Source organism: Amphibalanus amphitrite, unplaced genomic scaffold, assembly GCF_019059575.1.
Source record: "Amphibalanus amphitrite isolate SeventyFive unplaced genomic scaffold, NRLGWU_Aamphi_draft 001996F_arrow, whole genome shotgun sequence".
Taxonomy (NCBI): Eukaryota; Metazoa; Arthropoda; class Thecostraca; order Balanomorpha; family Balanidae; genus Amphibalanus; species Amphibalanus amphitrite.
In genome coordinates this window covers 34571-57515 of record NW_024883489.1, presented here as the reverse complement: position 1 = coordinate 57515, position 22945 = coordinate 34571, and the positions used below count along the sequence as shown (strand labels likewise).

At 44.8% G+C, this 22945-nt stretch overlaps 1 protein-coding gene across 1 annotated transcript; it reads right to left on the bottom strand.

Annotated features, from left to right (window-relative positions):
* Positions 1 to 4376: 4376 nt before the first annotated feature.
* Positions 4377 to 21607, bottom strand: LOC122376050 (adhesion G protein-coupled receptor E2-like). The gene is made up of 3 exons (XM_043355719.1): positions 21583 to 21607; positions 6276 to 6591; positions 4377 to 4862 (listed from the first exon to the last, which is right to left on the bottom strand). Exons 2-3 carry the CDS (start codon positions 6396 to 6398, stop codon positions 4413 to 4415), a joined length of 573 nt encoding a protein of 190 aa, XP_043211654.1. The 5' UTR covers positions 6399 to 6591; positions 21583 to 21607; the 3' UTR covers positions 4377 to 4412.
* Positions 21608 to 22945: the final 1338 nt, after the last annotated feature.

Here is a 22945-nt window from a genome sequence, read left to right as displayed (position 1 = left end):
AGATGACGTCACACGAAGGGGCGGAGTCGGGGGCGGAGCCTGGCGCAACGGCCGCCATATTTGAATTTGTTTTATTAGAATGTATTCTATATTTTGGGTTTCAGTCAATTGTTATCGATAGTTTTATGAACGGAACGGTTAGCTGTAATATAAGTGATTTATCAAGAAAAACACATATTCTGCTTGCAAATTCGATTTAAGTACGACCCGCGCCTAGATTCGAACGCACAACCTTTGGATTACGGCGCAAGCATCCTAACCACTACACTACCGCGGCGGCGTGGTAGCCGGCGGAAGGGAGGCTGCGAAGGCATGGGGGCTTTTTTACGCATTTTTGGAAAAACTAATGGGTTTAGTGAAAAACGCTTCTTAGATAATTCGAAGAAAAATGTCTCGGCTTTCCGATGATGCACTTAGTTTTGTGCTAGCTTTAGCAGAGTTTGTTCTACAGCGCTTCAAAAATCGCCCATTTGCATAGGACTTAAACGGGACTTCAAGACTTGCCCCCAGATGACGTCACGAGCTGACGTCACGATTAGGTAGAATCGCCGGACGACCCTACCTGGTATATAGGGCCTTGGTGAGTATCGCCTGCCTAAGGGGCTCCGCACCGGATGTCCACACGGGTGGCTGCACATCACCAGCTACTGCTACCTGTTCCACACGACTCAGCTCGCCTTCTTAGAAGCCGACCAGCACTGCGCGAGCCTGGCGGCAGGCGCACACCTGGGGCTGCCCCAGGAGGCCGGCATGGCCAAGATCCTCAGGGTGTACGCCCTGGAGTCGGGCCACAGCGGCTCCTTCTGGATCGGGATCCAGAAGACCAGCGGCGTCTGGCAGAGTCCGAGTGGCGAGACGTGGCATCTGGATGGCTGGAGTCCGCCGAGCGCCTCCAGCGGCGCCTGTGTGAGTCTCAGCACGGCACAGGATGCACCCTCGGTGGTGGCGTGTAGTCAGCTGCTGGCTGGCCTGTGCCAGGCTCCCCAGCTGCAGATCACTCATCAGGAGTAGCCATCGGCTAATGGTAATCATCGGGAGTAGTTTTCCTTAATTAATACGCGCAGTGGAAGGGTTGCGAGTACTACGCCCCGTGGAAGGGGGCAGATGTCGCCCCCCCCCCTAAGATCTCAGCTCTTGCTGGAGCTAGAAAGACGAAATTTGGAGGGTAGGTGGGAACCCTGAGGAACTCTGTTGTGTGTGAATTTCGTGACCCTAGGTCAATATCTTATAGGCCAAGTGAGGTCAAATGTGGTCAAATCTGCCATATGAGCGGGGTGCCGTAGGTATCGTATGATGCCATATGATCGTAGGTGCCGTCAATTCCTGCTGAATCCTTGCTGAATCCCTGCTAACTTCCGTTACATGATTCAACCCAACCCAACCTAACATGCAAATGCATAACCCAACCTAACCCAACGTAACCCAACCCTTCCCAGCCTCACTTTCCTAACCCATAGATACTTTTGTCCGTACGTACTACGTACGTTATACCCGACGTACATTTGCCATGCGTACTTTTGTCATACGTACATTTGCTGACGTACATTTGCCATATGTACTATGTAGGTACTTTTGCGATGCGTTCTTTTGTCTGCAACCCCAGGTGAATATCCTCAGTGATCCAGAACGCCTACCAAGGACAGCTACACGAACCTCTGGTTTAGATAATATCCGAAAGATGTCGCAGCAACGTAGTGTGTAGTGTGTACGGTCTGGTACGGTCCCACAGTTCTGCTTTATCCTGAGTTCCATCCAAGTCTGCAAGCATTTATGATAAAAAGTAGAACTAGAAATACGAAGGCTTGTTAAGCTGCTACAAACTAAACAGGTCTAGATACTATACTCAACCATTGATCTGTGCATTCAATATTTCTATACAACTTTTCTCAGTAGGGGTCAGGGCATATTTTAAGGCACTTACTGCGTCCCATTCTGGGACGCAGCCCCCTCGCCTTGGGACGTAGCCCCTGCTGATTTGACCCACTGCGTCCCTGCCCTGTGCCCTGTCCGGTTCCCTAAACTGTGCCCTGCTGTGTGCCCTGACCTGTACCCTTCCCTCTAAAATGTCCTGTGCCATGCCCTGTAACCTGTCGTGCCCTACTTTCTGCCCTCCTCAGTGCCCTACTCTGTTCCTTGCCCTGTGCCCTTAGTCGTAGCACGTGCCCTCTGCTCAACTTTGGGACGCAGTAAAAATGTGTTAAATATGTTAAAAAGTGTGTTAAATATGCCCTGGTAGGGGTTGGTATGCACCTGCACGCGCAACAAAATGTAGCAAAATAATTCAAAATATCCAATAATTAGAAGGATCACTTGATAGCGTCCGCTCCCCGAATGCCTGTGTGATTCGTGACCGAGTGTTGCGATTAGTAGACGTTGTGTTTGTCATTATGAGCACGTACGTCGGTGATCAAGCTGTTGTTGGCTGTAACTGGAAAAGCTTAGTGCGCTGTTGCCGTGTGCTGCTATTTGTTTATGCCCGGCCTAGGCTATGAACTGATTGGCACAGTAAGCACATCACGTGACAAATATTACCGGCTTGAGTGGAGTGCATACAAAAAGGGAGCCCAATTCGCCTTAGTCGACGGTTTGTAAATATGCTGAATAGTTACGAAGACCTGCATACTGTGTGGTGCATGTGTACAATACCAGGACAGCTACACATTCGTTTGTGACAGTCAATATACGATGAAATTCTAAGCGCTAGCATCATTTTGCTTAACCCGCGACCCGTTGAGGGGGGGGGGGGCAAAGGGCCCCCTGTGTTTTTTCGGAAATAACTCCAAGTGGCATACTGTTAAGTACTGTGGTTTCAAAGCACAAAAGTGATAGAACGAAGCGGATATCTCCAGTATTTTCCGAATTGAATATTTTCCCAAAGGCTTAACATTACGACGCAATGACCTCTACCTGACCTCAGGTCAGTGACATAAAAAACTCAACTATATGTTATACAGCTCGGTGAACGTAGCACATCCTGCAAGTTTGAATGAAATCAGTCCAAAACTGTGAGTTGGACAGGTGCATAAAGAAAATTGAAATTTGACCATGACTTTATACCGGTTTTCTGAGCTGGTGACCTGACCCAAGGTCACCCGGACCTGAAAGTTTCAGGTCATATGTAAAAGGGCTGCCCCATAGGATGTGCCACATTTGCCGGCGCTGCGCGCCGCCGTTTTTGCGCTATCTTTGAAAAACCTTATGGGGGGTTGCACCAACCCCCTGCCAGGGCGAGGGTTAGGCATTTCGACCATTCTTAAGACTTAAGTTGTTCTGTAGTTGTGCTCAACTTTTAAAGTACAGTTAAGCAAGCAAAAAAGTATATCATTCGACGCGCCTTGACGTGTTGAGCACGGTGGTGATTTTTTTTTGCTCACTTAATCAGTAAAAATTTGAAAAGCAAAAAAACTATGAAGCGGTTACAATGGAAATCAGATGGAATAGTAACCTTTTGCTCATAACTAAAGTAAGCCAAAAACAAATCCAATTTGTTTCCAACAAATCTGGATTTGTTTTTGGCTTACTTTAGTTATGAGCAAAAGGTTACTATTCCATCTGATTTCCATTATAATCATAATCATGCTCAAAAAAACGTTTCACACCATTCAAACATTTGAAGCGGTTACGGCGAATTTTTACATTTTACCCCGAAAACCTCCCTGAATATTAACTTAGAGTCACCAAATTTGCACAGGGGCGAGGATTCCGGGGGGCACACCTACCTACCAAATTTGTTGTTTCTAGGTGCTATAGGAGCCGATCGCAAGGGGGGGGGGGTTGCATCGACCCCCTTGCCTGGCTGCGTTATGAAAAATGCCATGCCAGGGCGAGAATGAAACGGCCGTTTTCCGCAGCTGAGCCTCAGAAAGTGCTGCTGAATCCTTTCCAAGAAGATTTTATTTGATTGGACGCTGTTGTCGAAGCAATTTTCTGGGGTCGCATAGGTAAGAGTAAGCTCATTTGATCGAATTTCGAAAAAGAAAAGAAAAACAAGCCAGTTCTACGAGAAAATTGAAATTTTTACAATTAGTTGTAATGGGAACAGTTAAGGTATTTGAAAATATACATAATACAAGCATGATTTTTCTCGATATGATATTGAATACGAAAAGTGCCGAAAAAGTACTTTATTGCTAGAATAAGTTTTCTAGATAAGTTTTCTATAAGCTAGAACAAACTGTCTAGCAATAAATCATTTTTCGGCACTTTTCGTATTCAATATCGAGGAAAGGTCATTCATGTAGGTATATTTTCAAATAACTATCATAATGCTCCTCGCACAAGCCCTTAACTCTATTAATAATTTTGGGAACAGCTTACTTAAAAAGCCTTCTTAGCTAAAGCACCCCGAGCATTAAAAACACACTTCTTAGGTTAGCGTTTATTTATCTTTGTGACATTATGTATTCATTTCTTTACATTCCGTTTTCACCATTTTCCAAGTTTTCTTCCTGCATTTCTTCCTTCACGACAAAAACTGGATCAACCACGCTCACCCTAACAATGTCACTGGCTCCCTCGCATCCCGGCAGACTCTCAGACACCGCGGTATTTACGTATCCCCTCAACGCTCTTTCGCATCTCACCCCTTCAACTCCCCTTTTCACTGTGTTCTTTTCACGAGAGGACCGAAGCGACTGCCTTGAGCACCTCCTCTTGGCGGAGTAGCGCGACAGCTCGCGCTCGACGTCCCGCCTCACGCGCTGTGTCAGCGTGAACGAGACGAAGATGAAGACGCCCTGCAGTGTGTCGAGGACGATGAAGATGTACCAGAGCGGCGGGAAGTGCAGCCAGCCGGCGACCAGGCCGATCACCCACGACATGCCCGTGATCAGTGCCAGCCGCGTGTACAGCCGCAGGTTCGTCTGCGAGACGAGACGGAAAGTTAGGCATAGACTCCAATTGAATCAAAGTTGGCACCGGCAAATCCATGGATAGCAAAATGTGACAGTAGCATTTCCTAGAGCTTGATTCTTGAAACAGCATGATAAAACGTGTTCTTTCCTAGCAAATATGTAAAAAAAAATACCATGTTCCCTGATATCGTTGTAATAATCGTTGAAGGCCAATTACCACCACGGCTTAATTTTTGCTGAGAGAAAAGCAATGCAAATAATTTTATGGCAGAAAGACACCACCGAACCCTCATTATCGCTGGAGTTGATATTTATTTATTTTATTTTATTTTCACATTATAACCGTCCGTTCCATCCTGAGATGGCTATTCTCGGCAGTCGTGTCAATATGGCAGAGATAGGGTTCACACATCACACAGACACATACACGCACACGAAGCATACCAATATGTGCCATACGGTGCAAGCGATAAAATAACACATCACATACGGATACGTTTCGAAATCCTAATCATCGCCATACTGCTCCCTGAGCAGCCGCGCGCGGTACTCCTTCTTAAATCTCAACAGATTCAGATCGCGAACTGACGCCGGCAGCCTGTTGAACATATCCACTGCGGAGTAAAGAAACCGGCGGCGGCCGGCCTCCGTTCGGATCATCGGAACCTGGAGATTGTCAGCCTGTCGTGTGCTACGGCCGTGTAAGCCACAGCGAGACGTGATCCTGTCACGCAGAAACTCGGGCTGCCCTGTGGTCAGCATCTTCTTCAGCAGCATGACCGACTGGAATCGCCACATGTTCTCTGCTGAGAGCCATTGCAGATCCCTCATGACGTCGCTGATATGGTCGAACTTTCGGCGACCAGAGACGCCGCGAGCACCGAAGTTCAGCAACCGCTGGAGCCTTCTCATCTGCGTGATGCCACACACGCCGTACACGCTGATGGCGTATCGGACCGCAGACACAGCGAGAGCCTGCACCAGAGTCACGAGCGTGTCTCTGGGCAGACAGTGCCTGCTGTGGCACAGACCACTCAGCACTCCCGTGCAACGGCGCACCACATCACTGACGTGCACGTCAAATGACAGGGTAGCATCAAATGTGACGCCAAGGTTCTTGGCCGTAGGCGACGGCACCACGGTGGCATTCATGAATTGGACAGAGATGGCTGGGAGCTGGCGGACGCTCTGACGCCTTCCCACAACCATGAGCTGGGTCTTGTCAGCGTTCAATTTGAGACCATTCTTGCGAAGCCAGTCTCCGAGTGCCGCTAAATTATGCTCCATGCACGCCATGATATGACACCTAACTACAAGTTGAGCAGTTCTTCGAACTTCTGTTCGTAATACAATATGTACGAGCTATTATAAATTAAACCACACCTGATACACGAGTTCCAATGCGAGGGAAGCCCTGCTTACCTTTGACGAAGCGGTGTTGACTGTCGCCTGCGACGTTCTTCGGATGATGATGGCACTTCCGCAAAAGAGCGCCACGTTCACCACCATAAGGGCGACGAGTGGCGCAGCGAAGAACATCATCATGGCCTTGGGCCGGCTGAACCAGCAGACCCGGTCGCCGAAGCCGGGCCGGTACGGGTCCGAGGGGTCTCTGAGGAGATCCACGGAGACGGCCGACACGACCAGGGCCCCGGTAGTGAGCAGGACGTACAGACAGTAGAACAGGAACCGCCGCGGTCGGCCGCCGCTGGAGACACGGAGCTCTGTCGCGGAACGCCTGAGGGCGAGAATGGGTAGCTTTGAAGGATTAATTCGGTTTATTCGAAGTTAAACATGCGTTTAATGTCATATTTACGAGTTTGGGTGCTGCAAATGCAGATGCTCCTGAGTTCTGACTCCTGAGCAGCATGGGAAAATATGGATAAGATCAAGGCACGCTACAAGATGTTATTTGGAAGATAAAGTGCGGCGGTAGCTTACTGATATTTAGAACATAAAATTTACCTGAAAAAATGAAACTTCCTTGAGGTCAAGCAGTAGTACTCAGTACACGTGTACGTACAATACTTCAAGGAGCAAGAAAGAAGTACCGAATTATATGTAGATGCAAACAAACCTCAATGTGGTGAAAACGTCGAAAGCCATGACGTTGGTCCAGAGCAAGGAGGCAATAAATGCGATGTAGATGATGATAGCAAGAGCGCGGCAGCTGCTACTGCCCACTTCCGGAAAAGGACCAGCCAGGAGGCACGTGTACGATAACAACAGTGCGACACAGAACGAGGCCAGATTCTTTCCGGGGAGGTTTCGGAGTTTCGGCACCAAGCAGAACGCCGCCAGATGGAGGCACAGGCACAACATGGAGGCGGACACGAAGACGAGCGCGATGATGGAGATTGTGTCGCCGATTTTACCAAAGCCGGCAATTTTTGAGCAGACGGCAACGTTCTCTCCAATGTGTTCGTACTCGTCAGGACTGTAATGCCTGTCTTGAGAGATGGCGTACACAGTTCCGTCGTCATGCAACTCGAACTCATCAGCAAACAGCAAGTACTTGACGCAAGGCACTTGGTGTTTGCGTTTGGTGGCATCATTCAAAGTCTTATTGTCCTTAGCTTGAGCTGTGGAATCAAGTAGGACATTGGTGAACTCAGAAGCGTCTACGCCACTTGATAGCTTCATTTTATGAATGCAGTCGCGATACTTGAGAGAGAACCCATTCCGAAACGAAGTATCATTACAAGGAACGGTTGTGAAGGAATCATGCTCGTATCTTATGTTTGTGTTGAGCACCAATAAAAGTGTCGTGGAACTGGTTTCCTCCCTGTCTTCAGTCTCACTTTCGTCAACTCTGACACTCTCCGGCGTTCCAATATTTCCACAAAGAGCACAGCATGACCTTTCGAGGACCTGTGTTCCCTTTTCTTGCACTCTACTTGAGTTTCCACACTTATTAGCAAGTATTGTACAAGTCCACTGAAGCTTCAGCATTTCAGAATCTGCCCTGATTCGCACAGAATCTGAAGCTCCAGACAGACATGCCTCCACAGCACCTTGCATCTTCTGTGGGATGGCCGTGACGACTTTGCAGTGATAGAGTTGCTGCCGTTCGCCCTCGGCTTGAGCCACATGACCTCGGGTATCATTATCCCCGAGTGCTGCTACTACACCACGTCCCTCTGCGCGAACACACAACGCACTCGGCTCGTTCTGGTGAGACTCTTCACTCTGCGGACGTGTCGGTTGATAAGTCACAACACAATCTTTAACAGAAATGGCCTCAAACTCGTAACTCCCACCTTCAGCTTCTGTACCAGCAGGCCTGTTCATCTGGCATCGAGACGTGAAACACACTTTGAAGTAGTCCGACTCCGAGATATCCTCACAGTAACCACCAGAGATATGGAAGCTGCTATTGTTCTCAAGATCATGGTAATATGGTTCCAGTACAAAGCAGTTTGTATCGCACGAGCTGCTTGCGATGAGCGTGCCGTTCGTCGCCACGTGATCGATCTCACGACAGCATAAGTAGTCTTCAATTGAGGTGGCGTTGCACAAAAGCACTTCCTGAGATACAGCAGTGACAGCTTCAGCTATGGAAGCCGAGCTAGGGGAGCTGTGGGTTATGTTTCCGCACACGACCAGAACGACGCACATCGCGAAGACGGCCGCAGATACGGCAGACCGTGTCGCTAGTGTAGTCCGTTTCGCCATCTTCGTTCGGTCGGTCGCACAGGCATCCGCTCCCAGATGGCCTTCGAGGAGAGATCCGATTCAGCGGCGCCCACCGTGATGTCACCTCACTGTCAACTCATGCTGAGAAGGCACTTTGATCGTGAGTGTCGACCATCTTGTCTCGCTGGACTTAGAAATCTTCATGCGTTCGTTTTCCGAACATCTTTAATTTGTATCGATGTATAAGCACATTGCATAACGAAAAGCACATAATGCATCCCCAACTCCGGCACTTCTAACACTGAATACTGAAGCAGAGCTGCTTTTCCACGGCACACACGGTGGTAACGGATGCTTTTCTCGCAGAGTCTGATCTGTAGCACCGTAACCTTCCTCGCGCACGGGACCACTACACGTCGCTGGCGGAGAGCCGACTCCGCAGCCTCATCCACCGGCGACTCCTCTATGACTGGAAGAAAACATGTACGAGCGACCACCTCAGCATGACGTCACCCCTATAGCTCAGGGTGAAACCGGGCGCCCTCGCAGGTCAGCAGAATTGCTGAGTCACGCGTGTCAACGTCTGCCCAGCGCGGCGCGGGTTCGGCTCGGCGAGGTGCCTGTTTACACGGGCGGGAGACAGGGCCGCGAACTTTGCTTTACGACTCAGACTGGAACCTATTTCGCATAGCCGGTATGCTGAAGAATATGATATGAGCTATTGTCGCTTGGATCGTGAGACTCTAGGATTTTAAACATGCCGTTATAAAAAGTGGGTGCTGAGTTTGAGTCTTTTTAAACTTGTTATGCTGCTTTTTAAGGTTCTAATGAAAAGGTTCTGGTTGTCATTAAACTGAGGAATCAGACAAAGCTTGGAAGTGAAGTGGCTGACTCACGTTCCACGTATTCAAATAGGACATGATTTTCATGAGGTATTAGGTTTCTGTCTAAAGACTGAGACGCTTGTGAATGAATCTGACGCTTATGCTGCAACTTCCTGCTGAAACTCGAAATGAGTGCTATTGACAAAATAAGGGTGTTGCTGACTCAGATAAAGTCAAAGTTTTGAATTAACACATCACAAGATGCAATAACTAAGTCCTTGAACAACAAATACAAGCAGTAAGCAATAAGAACTGGAGCCCTGTGGCGTGGCTGGTGCTAGTGCCACCGTGTGAATTGTGTTCAGTACGGAGACTGCAACGCTGGGCGCCGCTGAAAATGTCAAAATCGATTCGGCCGGTGCCACTCGATTTTCTCTATAATAAAAAGGTATCACATAATTTCCTTAGGCACATGGAGAAGGAAGATCAGTGTAATTGCTTTATTATTTTCCAGCGACTTACTCTAAATTAAACAAGTCACGCCGAGACTGATATGCAATGGTACTGTTTCAGTTTTTCAGGTGCACCACTAATGTTAAAAATGACCTTAGCTATTTATGAATGCACTGACATTACAAGCTTTACAAGGCGTAATATTACAAGACATTGCAAGACATGGCATTTACAGAGTTAGAGCTGTCCTTATCTCCACAGCAAACTATATTCAATAAATGCACTGCCCATTGCCCAAGTTTGTCTAGTTATGTATAAAACAACCGTGTAGGCTTATAACTTGCAGCGTCGCTAAAAGATTCATTTTCACTTACCACTAAACTTACAAAAAAAAATTCATACACACAATAAAATCAAATTAAAAAAGAATACAGCTTATCAAGGTCGTTAAACTCTTCCAGACATGTAAAGAGAGGTCGCGGAAGCAATTGTCCCACAAACAAGCAGCTACTAAATATTGCATGCAATTTGCACCAACGCACTGTAAAATGTCGTTAGTGATTCAGCGGTGTTGTATCGAGCGACCCATGCAGCTGACGATAAGGCCCTCGGACTTCCTTGAACTGCAAGACCCTTGTCCGGCAAAAGCTTAAAAACGTTTCAGAGATGGTTGTACATAGGCTGTAGCTATAGGTTCATGGTGGTTATGACTGGTTAGTGCACATTCCTCTGCACACCTTGGTTGGTATGACTTAGGGTGTACGTACACACTCTCTTGAAAGTACCGCGCATTGGTGCGGTGGATCCATCAAGCCCGACCGAGGTAAAGGGCTGCTAAATTTGTTTGAGAGTCACCAAACCAATGGACCTGGGGATGGATGAGGATATCAATCAGTTCGGCGTCTTTCAACTTTAGCAGCCCTTCGTCGGTCGAGTTGATGGATCCACCGCACCGACGTGCGGTAGGTACTTTCAAGAGTGACTGTACTGAGGTCATGGTTAGTGGTTACAGCCCAGGGCCCAGCTCATATGAAAACCTGTTGTAGTGTCACTTTTACAAAGTGTCAGTTACCTACTCAAAGGGACACTTCTGGGAATGTTGGTGAGGTGTGTAAGGATGGCTATATGAACCCACCTGTCGGGTCGCCCTTTCCAATGTGTGTCACTTGCAAAGCAGCTCTATATGAACTGGGAACAGGTGGCGAGGCTGGCAGGTCATCTGTAAGTCTTCGGCTTGCCAGTCTCGGAAGGTGAGATCGATTCTTAATTTCTTGCATGCATATTCGCTTTAAATGTCACAATTTATTGGTGTGCCTCCCCCCTCCCACCATAAGAGTCTAGCAATATCGCTGTAAGTATTTACATAGCTTAAAATTTTCCGTTATTGATTTACCAAGCTCACGTAGTTAGTTGCATGTATTTGGTTGCAGGGGCTGCGCCTCGATCTCAGGATTGGGGGTCCAACCCAAAAATTCACACCCTTACACATTACGTTGCATTACGGCATTGAAATCCTTGGGACTGTCCTAAACTCCGAGATCCCTTCCCCGTGACGGAGCCCCTGTTTTGTTGAAAGCTCCATTAACCCGCGGTCAAGGTCAGGTCACCAGGTCACTTGAAGTGACCTCACCTCATAAAAAGTTTCAATGTCTGCCATAGCTACACCGAGTGACCGATCACTTTGAAACTTTCAGCGATTGATGAGGGTAACAGTATTTTTAAAATGTTTATCTAGGAATTTCGATATCGGTGACCTAAGGTCAGATCAATTTTGCGGCCTCTCCATTATAAGTCAATGGGAGAAAATTGAAAAGCGTCTGTTTTGCATGAACGCTATTCTAGACACTCTCAAACATCGAGATGTAGGTAAAATTGACACACTGAACCGGAAAGTGGCAACTGTGACCCCTCGTTATGTCCCCGAGGTCATCTCAGGTCACGAACAGAATCTAACAGTTTTTTGCTAATAAATTTTGATAGAGGCGTGCTAGAGCGCTGAAAACGCCTTAGATGTGTTCGGCTCGACGTTGCGGATCGACTGATATGCAACATGACCTTTTCCGGTCAGGTCATGACCTTAACCTGAGGTCAAATTTTCAAGTTGACCTTTCAAGGTCAACTTATAGTTCATTCGACGCGTCTCGACGAGAGGAACACGATGCTGGCAAAAAGTAATGTCATGGCTCTTTTGAGTTAAAAGTTATCGCCGAAAACCGATTTTCGTAAAAACGGCTATTTTTGGAGTTTTTGCCCTCTGGAGGCTAAACCGTTGAGCTGAGGTCAAATCTGAGAAAATTGCTCAGAAAGGTCTGTAAAGGGGCTATTGAATGCGCTTTTCCGCGGCGCTGTAGCTCTATCGGTTCCCGAGATAGCCGTTGGCAGTTTTAAAAATGTTGAAATAGTCAACATTTTACCTTTGGTGACCTCTGGTGACCTGACCTTTGACCTGAACCAAAAATGACCGAAGTGTTTTCGTCCTTATTTTGGACGTTCTTTCGATTGCCGCTTACCGCGTGTCGCTACGTGGCCCAGGAGCCGAGTTAGGAGTGCGTCTAGCGGCTGGTAGGGACAATTATGAGACAGTGCTTGCGCGCTTTATACAAACTGAATTATCGCAAGGCTACTAAATCAACTTGTATTTGCGCATTGGTATCTTCGGTCTTTGTTATTGTTTGGGCTGGCTGGCTGCCGACAGGTGTGTGGTTGTTATTTATTTTTGTTTTCGGGAGGAAGAGACATCTCATAATTTCGAAGAGATTACCTTTTTTGCTATTGACACGCTCAGAAGACAGTGGCGGCGGAAGCAGGGGGGCAAGGGGGGCAGCTGCACCCTAAAGTTATGGAAAGGGGCGCCTCGAAAATCTGTAGAGGAGGCAGGAAGTTAAGAGGTGCGGCAGCCATAAAGCTGAGCAGTGCGACACCGCAACTGATAAAGGCACTTGTGACACGAAGAGGGTGGCAATGACGTGGGAAAAGTATCTTTTGATATGCTGAAGAGTGGAGGGCATCCTTATCTGAAACAAAGGCAGATGCTGCCGACCCTGTCGAATATAATCTTGCCAGGCGATAAAGGCTAGGAGGGCGCAGCCACTCGAGAAGCGCGCCATGCGGAAGAGGGGCGCCTGCATGCGAAAGAGGGGCGCCTGTGTGTGGGACGAAAAAGAAACATTTATGTATGGAGACGTCTTTGAAGGCGATAGCCTCCGAACCAGGGTTGTATACGACTCAATCAATAGCAATCAATTCAATCACGACAAATTTGGGAAACCAATCAAGTCAATCAAGTCAGAGCAGTTTTCGGGAATTAATTCAATCGACTCAAACGCGACAATGAAAGGAATCAATCGACTCAATCAAACGACTCAAACCAAGACATACATTAGGTTTTTTGCCCCACCAACTTGGAAAAGTGTCCATAGCAGTCTGATGTACCTACCTACCTACCTACCTACCTACAGAAGAAAGATAAAAATATTGTCATTTAAAATTATAAATTGCCATGCCATTCAAAGTTTCTATGTGATTAGGAAGGATACCTAGTGATGGACAGGTGGATCATGATATTGAGGTTCAATGGGTAGAATTGGAGCAGAAGTTTCATTTAATGGGTGCAAAATAACCCAGTAGTTGACTCGCCCCTTAACCCTAATCACCACCTTTCACCTAAAAGTTGTCAATTTAATTTTGGCCATATTCCAACTCCATTTACACTAAATATCAGATATTGCAGTTGAAAGTTGGCTGCTCGGATTTTGGCAGTGTTCGTGATTTGGCCATTTACCCTACACCATGTCTATTTTAATGGATAATATGCATCAATAACATATTAACCATAGGGAAATAGAAATAAATATCTTACCTGCATGTGACAGTTTCGGTTAGACAGAGACTGACGGGCAGCCTGAAAAATCTTTCCACACCATGTGCATTTGAGACGTGGGATGTTGTCAGATTAAGAAGGAAGAGATTTGAAGTATTTAGCGGTCCACGACTCTGGACGTGGCATGTCAATGCTAGGTACCTATGTAAAGAATTCAAAACATTTTATTGCAATACAATTTGAAACTGTTAGGACTGGGGGATAGGGATGAGGATTAAAAATATATTTAAAAGGAAATGGAGAGGACAGGGACTCTGGAACCACAGGATAAGTTAAGGACAAAGGAAGTAGGAACAAGGAAAATTAAAACGCGAAAACGGCACGGTGCGAGAAAACGTTTTGCCAATAAGTATGCTAAGCTTTTATAAATCCTTATTCTACGTCTTTTGATTTTTTGGTAAGATGACGTCATTGATTATCATGTAGTATGGTAGATCATCATAAAATAAATCGGTTGTACAACACCAATTTCGTTTTAATTATTATTTCATTTGAAATAAAACCACTTACTAATATTCGGTAAAATATTTTAAGGAAAATGAAATATATTAAATATGTTATGCTTAGGCTCTCAGGAGAAAAGGATCAACAAACGCTCTGCTGCAAATTAAACAATGCAGCAAATTAGCTATTAATTAGGTACGTAAACAACGTAATTAGTGAGACGAAAACGGCGCTTTTGTTTCAGCTATTTTTGTAGGGGTTTCTGATATTTGTAGAGTTCAGTGGGTTGTTTCTGATGAGATGTGGAGATGTGAATTATTAATTAATCACACTTTATTAGTATATAGGGCCTTGCACTTTATCATCTGGATTAAAAAAAAAAAAACGTTTCCTGCTGAGTGCAGAAAGGTAGGTAGGTGCATCGCCAAGTTCTATCACCAGGATTGGAGCAGTTATTGCAGTTGAAAGTCAAAGTTGGCTTAGTTGGCTGTTCATGTTTAGGACCTGTTCTTTATTTGGCCATGTACCCCATATTGCAGTTGTGATGACAAGCAGTTTTCAGAGTAGTTTTGTGATCTTTGATGTCATCAATTGGTGTCATTATTTTTCGTCAACTAAAACATTTGAACTTTCCATTCAATCGACTCAATCATACGAGTCACTCTAATTTTCGGGAATCAAATCAGTCAAACAGTCGCTAAAGTCAAACGAGTCAGTCAACCAGTCATCGCGAAAAGTCAATCGACTCAATCCAATCAACTCAAAATACGCGTTGAAACAAATCAATCAATTCAATCGACTTGATTGGTATACAACCCTGCTCCGAACGCCAACACGAACATATGAGGGCTTATAGCGTTGCAGGCTCCATGCGACAAAAAGGGGCGCCTGATGGCCGATATGCGAGAGGAAATTAGTTTGTGTAACATTTATCGGGGGCGGTTTGCCGCTTACAGCATATGAATGTTAAGGGAGGTCCGAGATTGGTACCTGTAAAATTGCACTGTCCGTATGGGCGCTTACACCCCTAGTGCTAGGGCGTATTTGATTACACCACTGAATGCAATAGTGCAGTGCAGCCCAGGCGGCATGCTGCTTACCGGCCTGCAATTCTCTGTCACCGAGTTAGTGTTATGGATTCGGCGCCTTATTCACTAGTCCACACGAAGGTATTGGAACCGTGGAACTCTTTTCGATATGCCTTATTCGGAGAATCTTATGATATGGTGATGAGGTTGTTTCTAAACGAACATTATGAAGGTTACATTTACGCTATGGAATGTACTTAACTATTTCTCGTTACATAAAAACTGTAATCCTGAACGTGTTAACAGGTACAACACATTGTCAAACGTCTCTTCACTCTTTGTGTTACTACAACCGTGTATATGGTAAGGGGCGCCCAGCGGGAAGGGGCGCTTCAATATCGCTTGCACCCCTATCCTAGAATACCTTCCGCCGCCACTGTCAGAAGATTGATTGAAAATGTGACGAGATGAAAATATTCAAAGATGAAGTGAAAGTCAAGTAGCAAGAGGTTGTTGTCGCAAGTATAAATTGAAATAGATAGGTACCTACCTATGGAAGTCATCTATATAAATCATATCGCCAATGAATGAATACCAACTGAGTTTATTGGTGTTTTATTGGTTTCCCAAATCCCAGATGGATCATTGTAGACCGTGTTTGATTGAATCAGAATGCAAAATTCATGCTGGATTTACTACGTTCTGATTTAGTTATGTTCACATAATAATACAGTAGATGTAACTGGTTCATCTTCAGTTTAACATTTTATTGATAATTGCAGCCATGTGTTTTGTCGGATTAATCGGAAATGAAAGTTTGATTTGCATGCTGAGTGGCGAGTTTTCTGCTTTGGGCACCAAGTTTGATGTTGTGCCCATGCTCATAATGATAATTTATTTCTATATCATCTACATAGTTACTGAAACGTCATCTAAAATGGAAGTGAAATGTTATTATTCAATATCAATATTTAATGTCAATATTCTAGGATTAAAGCAAAAAACATAGTGACCTACCTTCTCGGGCTTCTGATGTTTGTGAGATGTATCATAATTGAATATCAATATGAAGGGGCTAGCTTGTATTTCCTGGTCTAGTGTCTGCTGTTGAAGGTCCTGTTTCAAACAATGATAGTGCCTACTTGCCTGTCATGCATTGAAAATGGTGCAGTGTTTCAATACATCTGTGAGAACTGAAAGTTGTCTGTGAGAATGTGTCAAGGTGGATCAGAGTTTGTGCATTGCAACCAGAATAGGAATTGAGACTCTGGAAGACCATTGACCATTATCAGCACTAGTGAATTTTAACACTGAACACTCCTTCCAGGCTCCAAACCTTGATTGTCATAATCTTTGTTATTTTTATGCCAAAACCAATGAATGAATTTCAGTTTTACATGTGGTGTGTGCTGTGCAGCTTCCAGCCAGCAGGAAATGCATTTCAAAATGAGCTATGGCTGACTTCATTCAGACCCCATTACACTTCCATTACGTATCATGAGTCATGAAGAGAGAGCAACATTATTCATTATTACGAAATATGAATGCTTTTATTCATCTTGTCAGGGTCAAAGCATGCACGTATTTACTATCAATGCACATAACAGAACAGATAACATCAGCTCGTCAAACACATGATACCACACGTATCAGGAGTCTACTAATATTCTTTGAAAATAAGCCTATCCATGAACACCTTGATAAACTGCTTGGCAAACCCAATAAGTACTTGTGGTTATGACAAAGATGCTTGCAGAATCATAACCAAACTACTGTAAGTTGTAACAATAATAATCCCTGTTTTCTCTTGCTTTTTCCATTTCAACTCGGATCTTCATTTAGGTACAATCATCTCTTGAATACCTATTTATCACACATTTCAATCCATCTTCTGATGAAAACAAAAAAAAAATAACCAACGCTCACTCACTCCTCATCTCAATCTTTAAATATCTCAATCTCATCACATTTTCCACCAATCTTCTGATTGTGTCAATGTCAAAAAGGTAATCTCTTCGCAATTGTGAGTTGTCTCTTCCTGTCTGTGTCGAAAACAAAATTAAATAACAAACGCAAGGCCGTATAAAACAAACGCACACCTCTGTTGGCAGCCAGCCAGCCCAAACAATAACAAAGACCGAAGATACCAATGCGTAAATACAATTTGATTTAGTAGCCTTGTGATAATTCAGTTTGTATATAGCGCGCAACCACTGTCTCATAATAGGGTTGGGACCTATCTGCATGCTCTGTATGTTTTGGTAAAATAAAAAAGCTCAGAATTTTTAATGATTTAATTTAAAATCACTTTGTTAAAAAAATGCCTAGTTAGTTCAGAAATTAATTATTTGTGGCTGAAAACGACTTGCTTCTGATTGGTCGGGCTAATCATGACGTCACATGTAGGTATATAACTGTCTGTATATTTGGCGCAGTTGAGACGTACATTTTCTATGTATTTTCCTATGGTAAATCGGAGTGATTGGTCGTGATTTCAGTGTCTCTTTATTTTGCGCTGGTATTGCGTGGCTAAGAAGTTTTATCAAGAATGGCATATACTAAAATGTTCCTTTAATAATGGAGCTTCAATATCTGTGAGTTTTATTGGCAAGCGAAAACTGATTTCGCTGTTATTTTATCTGGAAATTACTCATTTTTTTTAGGTCAATATTCAAAATATTTTACGGGAACAAGTTGGCATTTTTCTTGATTGTTGCACTCAAATCGCGTGCGATTCAACTGTATTGGAACTTGCAAAGAAGCTTGGTGATTAATTAACTGTGTTGTTATGGCACTGTTTGCAAAGCATGGATAATGAAACTCTGCCAAAGACTTAGCTACATAGCAATGCCTCAAGTAATACGCAGGAGGGACAGAATTCAGAGTCCGATCGAGAAGAATCGGTGCAAATGCTACGAAGACCAGGCAGCTCTGATACAAGCTAGTCGTCTCACTACTCTCACTCCATTAGACCAGCTGATTCCTGACAGCACCGACTCGGATGCAAAGATGGAGCTCATCTTCCAAGCCAGAAACCAGTTCTTTGATGGAAGATGTGATGCTGCCTCTGTCTCTGCTTTGTTGGCCACTTGGACGGGGCGGAGCTCCGCTCCTTGCGTGAGCGGTTATTCGCCTGTCATCCAGAAATAGTTCCTTCGTTTGCTGGCCGTTCCCTGATTAGGTGTAATACGGGGAGCTGTAATCAGGGAAGTAACTTTCCATATGAAAGGGGTGCAGGTGCACCCCCGTCCCCCATCCACTAGAAGTGCACCCCCATAGGCTAAGCGGCGCCCCACACGCCGCCCCACACGATTAGCTCTAGAGCAGATGGCGAGGGTGATTTCTCGGCTACATTCCATCTCGGCGTCGTGATGCTTGTGGGCTTGGAAAGCGTCCAGTCGTATGTAGGGTAGTGTAGGGGTAGGGTTGAGTTCAATAAGGTCCTTACATTTGAAAGGTTTGAACAACCCGCAATCAGCACAACATACCACAAGTTAAATAAAAAACTACCAAACTCCGCCCAACTAATATTAATAAACATTACAGCCAAACTAATGGCCTAAATAAAAATATATCACAAATCCTAACAGTTATCGCGGGTGATGGCGCCATGAGTTGCTATTATCCAAAACAGATGCAAATAAACATGTTTGTATGTCCTATGTATGTTTGTTTTAAAAACGTTGCAGCGGCGCTGGGAACAGCAGTCTTAGATCTGGGCATGTTTGGCATCTGCAACTCTTCATATACACATTAACCCTATCTCGGACGGGGAGACCTTTCAGGATTTTCTTGTACAATTGCCAAACGCCGCGAGACATTCAGCTCATATTTGGTGACTTTTCCTAAATGCTCATTGCGCACATCTCAGCAAAAAAAAAAAAAATGCCGGGTCAGGTCAGGTCAGGTAACCAGAGCGGGTTTGTTGACCCCACCTCAGAAAAGTTTGCAAACACGTCAGAGCTTGAGTTTTTCACGAAGTTATTTCCTCTCATCAAGTCTTTAAAACAGTACCTGCAGTATGTGTCGTTTGTATATCTCAGAATTTTTGATCTGTGACCTGAGGTTAGGTCAGAGTCGTGACCTTTACATTGCAAGCCTATGGAAAAGTATTGAAATGCGACCTGCACCTCGAGTAAACGAGTCAAAACCACCCAATTCTTTAAGAATTATGACAAATTATCTTATCTGTAATGATCCAGGTGCCATTTACTGACAGGGACACCGGAGAGGGTTATCTGAGCCGAGATCATGTGAGGTGATATCTACCATACATCAATGCTCACAATACTTACAATATTGACAATGCTTTTGCTTACAACACTTACAATACTTACGATGAGACCAGCAAGCACTCTGCCGTTACAGTTCTAACTTCTGTTTCGAAAAATGACGTTACACACATTCGCTGCCAGCATAACATGTATTGCTTGACAGTAACAAAATACAATTGACATCTGAACCCCAAACGGACCGCCATCCACTCAAATTTTATAACCCTGACCGGTCAGGGGGCGAATGGAGGTCATTTCCTGGGCATTACACTCAACCCTTGCACAAAATATCTCACCTCACAGTGATCATTACAACAATAGCACCGACTTGATAGTGGATTTCAAAGTACTTGCATCAGCTCTTCCTGCTATTGCAGACGATCATCTCCTCAGGGTAATGTTGTTCGGGACATGAACGAAGATCGTTTTCGGAGTTTCATAAGTGCTACTGCAACAGCCTGGCACAAAACAGGACTTGTACGCTCTTCTCTGCACTTTGCCCTTCAGTATATCACAAAAGAATTGTTTAGAATCCATCTTACGCTTCTTTCACAGTCTCCCTTGCCACCGTAGGGCGTAGATAGATTGCTGTTGCTGGTAAGTTAAGGCACGGTAGATAGAAATTACCTCGGTTCTCAACGCCTTAAGTTATTTTCATAAAAAAGAACAAATAAATGATCAATAAGATGACAGGAATGTAAACATTTTAATCGTAAAGTAGTCCCAATATTGGAATGAGCTTTTGCTTTTCAGCATCCTCCGATTCATCATCTTTATCATTTGAAAATTCGAGGTACATAAAATGTTTATCACGCGCTCATGTTAAGTGGGAATATAGTACACGGCAGACACATCAATTTTTGACACTGAACATTTCATCCGTAAATGTTTTAGCATAATTTAAAGTTAAAAACAGCGCGAATGGCAGAATGAAGCAAACACCATCTTTCACCCATTGATATAACATGTAATCTGTGGTGCGCCAGATGCGCCATTAGTTGTCAACCGCAGAAGGTGACATGTGACGTAACAGCATCAAGAGCATCTTTTTTCAAGAACTTTTCAAAACAAGTTTCCTATCTTTCTTCCCCCATTTCTCTCAGCTTATTGATTTTATGAGGCAATGGTATGCACCATAAATTCTGTGAAAATAGTTTGATCATTTTCATGCATTCTTAAAAAATCGAGTTCCCAACCCCATTGTCCCTACCAGCCGCTAGACGCACTCCCGAGTTAGAAGGGGGATGTTCAAACACCCCACCCCCCCACACACACACACCAGGTCGTGGAAAATCCAGACTGACACTGGGGCGCGGGTTAAAGGTAGATTATGACCTTTTCCCACTTAATTGGAGTTGGGACCTTTTTTTAGTAGAACATGTATAAATATAATGTGAATTCATTGCATTTTGCCGAAATCACAAAATTACCATGTTTTTTTTAAGTTGAAGTAGCTCAAGCGCTCCGCGCTTGGTAGTGATGGGTGAGCAAGTACTTGCAGGTTTAAGTAAAATCGGTGAGTAAAAATAAATCAATATTTGAAATTTTTAGTACCACTAAAAACTAGTCAGTATGTCAAAAGATTCTTTTGATATATTGATACAAATACATTACCTTTCTTAGAATATCAGTGAGTCGAAATACATGTGTACCGGATGACATAAATTTCGTAGCTGCGTTCCATCTGATTTGAAAGGCCACAATAACGCACGGCTATGGGAATAACGCGTCGTTGTTTGAAACAAAAGCGCCGTACACTGCGACTTTTTGAAAGAGAAGGACAAAGCATTTCAGTGGGTTTTGCAAGTACTGCAAGTATTGCTTATTTTTTGTAAAAATAAAAACAGCTTTCACATACGAAAATGTGCCAGGAAATTTTTATCTTTTTAATAAACTGCAGTAAAAATAACATGAAGGTCGAATAATTTTTATTTAAGAAAAAAGAAAGCTCATTATCTCCCTTTAAGCAAACCTACCTTTACAATCATCCATATGAAAATAATTTAACCAGTAGGTACTCAGCAATGCCTTATTTTCCTTCCATGTAGGTATTCGAGTACTACACCCCATGTTTATCGTTCATGACACGCTCCATATTAAGTGATAGGATCTGATACATGGGCTATCCGACTCTATAGTGCCCCGCGCCATCCCATTCATTTGTACTAGTTCACGGAATAACGTACTTACCAGTTCGACGATAGTCCCGCGCCCCTGTTCCCCTACATACATACCGCTCGGTGCATTACACAGGAAAAGTGGTCAGTCGTCATTATTAATGTCCGTGTCGACGAAATAGTCGTGTACTTACCGGTATGCATCGATCGGCGTCCCAGATCGGAATGCCATCGGATGCATACATAAATTTATGAATGTGAATGCATTCCTTCTTTAAGGTTGCCTGCGGGCATTGGTGGGGCGGATATGGAAGTTGTGATAAAAAATGGGCGGTGACTGCACAGGCGATTGCTGTGTGCAGAACACTGATGGTATAGTGGCAGTGGTGGTGACACTGGTGATGGTGTTGCTAGTGGTGCTAGTTAAGTCTGATAGTGGTGATGGTCGTGAGTTGTGACACCAGTTGCGGTGTGAGTTGCAGTGACGGTGGCACCAAATGGCGACTGTTGCGGAACTGTTTTCAATTGGCTGTCCCCAGTGCACAATACACACAACTGGTGGCCGTTATACCGGCGTCAGCGCGACATAGGTCGCGCCCCCGCTGTGTGTGTGCTGGGGGGGGGGAGGGTTGTACCCCAGGGACCACGTGCACGCTGGTATAGTCGGTGGCCCGTGCGAATACCAGCCACCACGCCAGGACTGCCAACCGCCGACCGGCTCAGTAGCGCCGGCTGGCTCTTCAGGAGAGACGTAAACTCTGTGACGCATTAACCTTCGGAGAAGTTTGCTGCGGATGTCAAGGGCTTTGTGGACTGAATTGTGGACGTTACTGTCTCTTCCACGTGAGGTGGCAGACTTCCAGGAAGTGGACAGCGGACGTGGACGGTAGAGGTGGACGCCTCTGCGCTGTATGCCGCTCTGTAATATTTACCTGTCGGAGAGCTCGGCGAAATGTATGGCCTGTACCAGCACTACCACAAGAAGTGGGTGATCGCGCGGCAGCAGCAGCAGCAGCAGCAGCAGCAGCAGCAGCAGCAGCAGCAGCAGGTCGGCCAGCAGATGGAGGCAGAGCTTCAGATGCAGATGCAGAGGACAGGACACTTGAAACGGCCGGGGCGTCAGGTGAGGCTGGTGGGTGCACAGTGCACACTGCACGTGCGCACGTATAGAGGTTGGCTAGGGCGGATAAGTGATCCTTTTTAGCATATTTTTATCTTTTACATTAACTACATTTTGCGGTGTCAGTAATTGAGGTCACCGCTGAATGTTATGCGTGTTGTTCAATGGTAATACAATAAGTTTTTTTCCTTATCTAAAACACGTTGAAACTTTTTTATTTCTATTTCCTTTTAACCATTGCTTTTTCTAAAATTCGGAAAGTCTGTTAGTCAGATAATACAGCTGTTAAAAACGATTCGTCACCTTTTTATAAATC

Excerpts from the sequence above, each read along its gene's own strand:
- LOC122376050 (XM_043355719.1), bottom strand. The coding sequence starts at position 6,398 with ATGATGATGTTCTTCGCTGCGCCACTCGTCGCCCTTATGGTGGTGAAC. Across the intron at positions 4,863-6,275 it reads TCAACACCGCTTCGTCAAAG|ACGAACCTGCGGCTGTACAC; the intron begins GTAAGCAGGGCT and ends CTCGTCTCGCAG.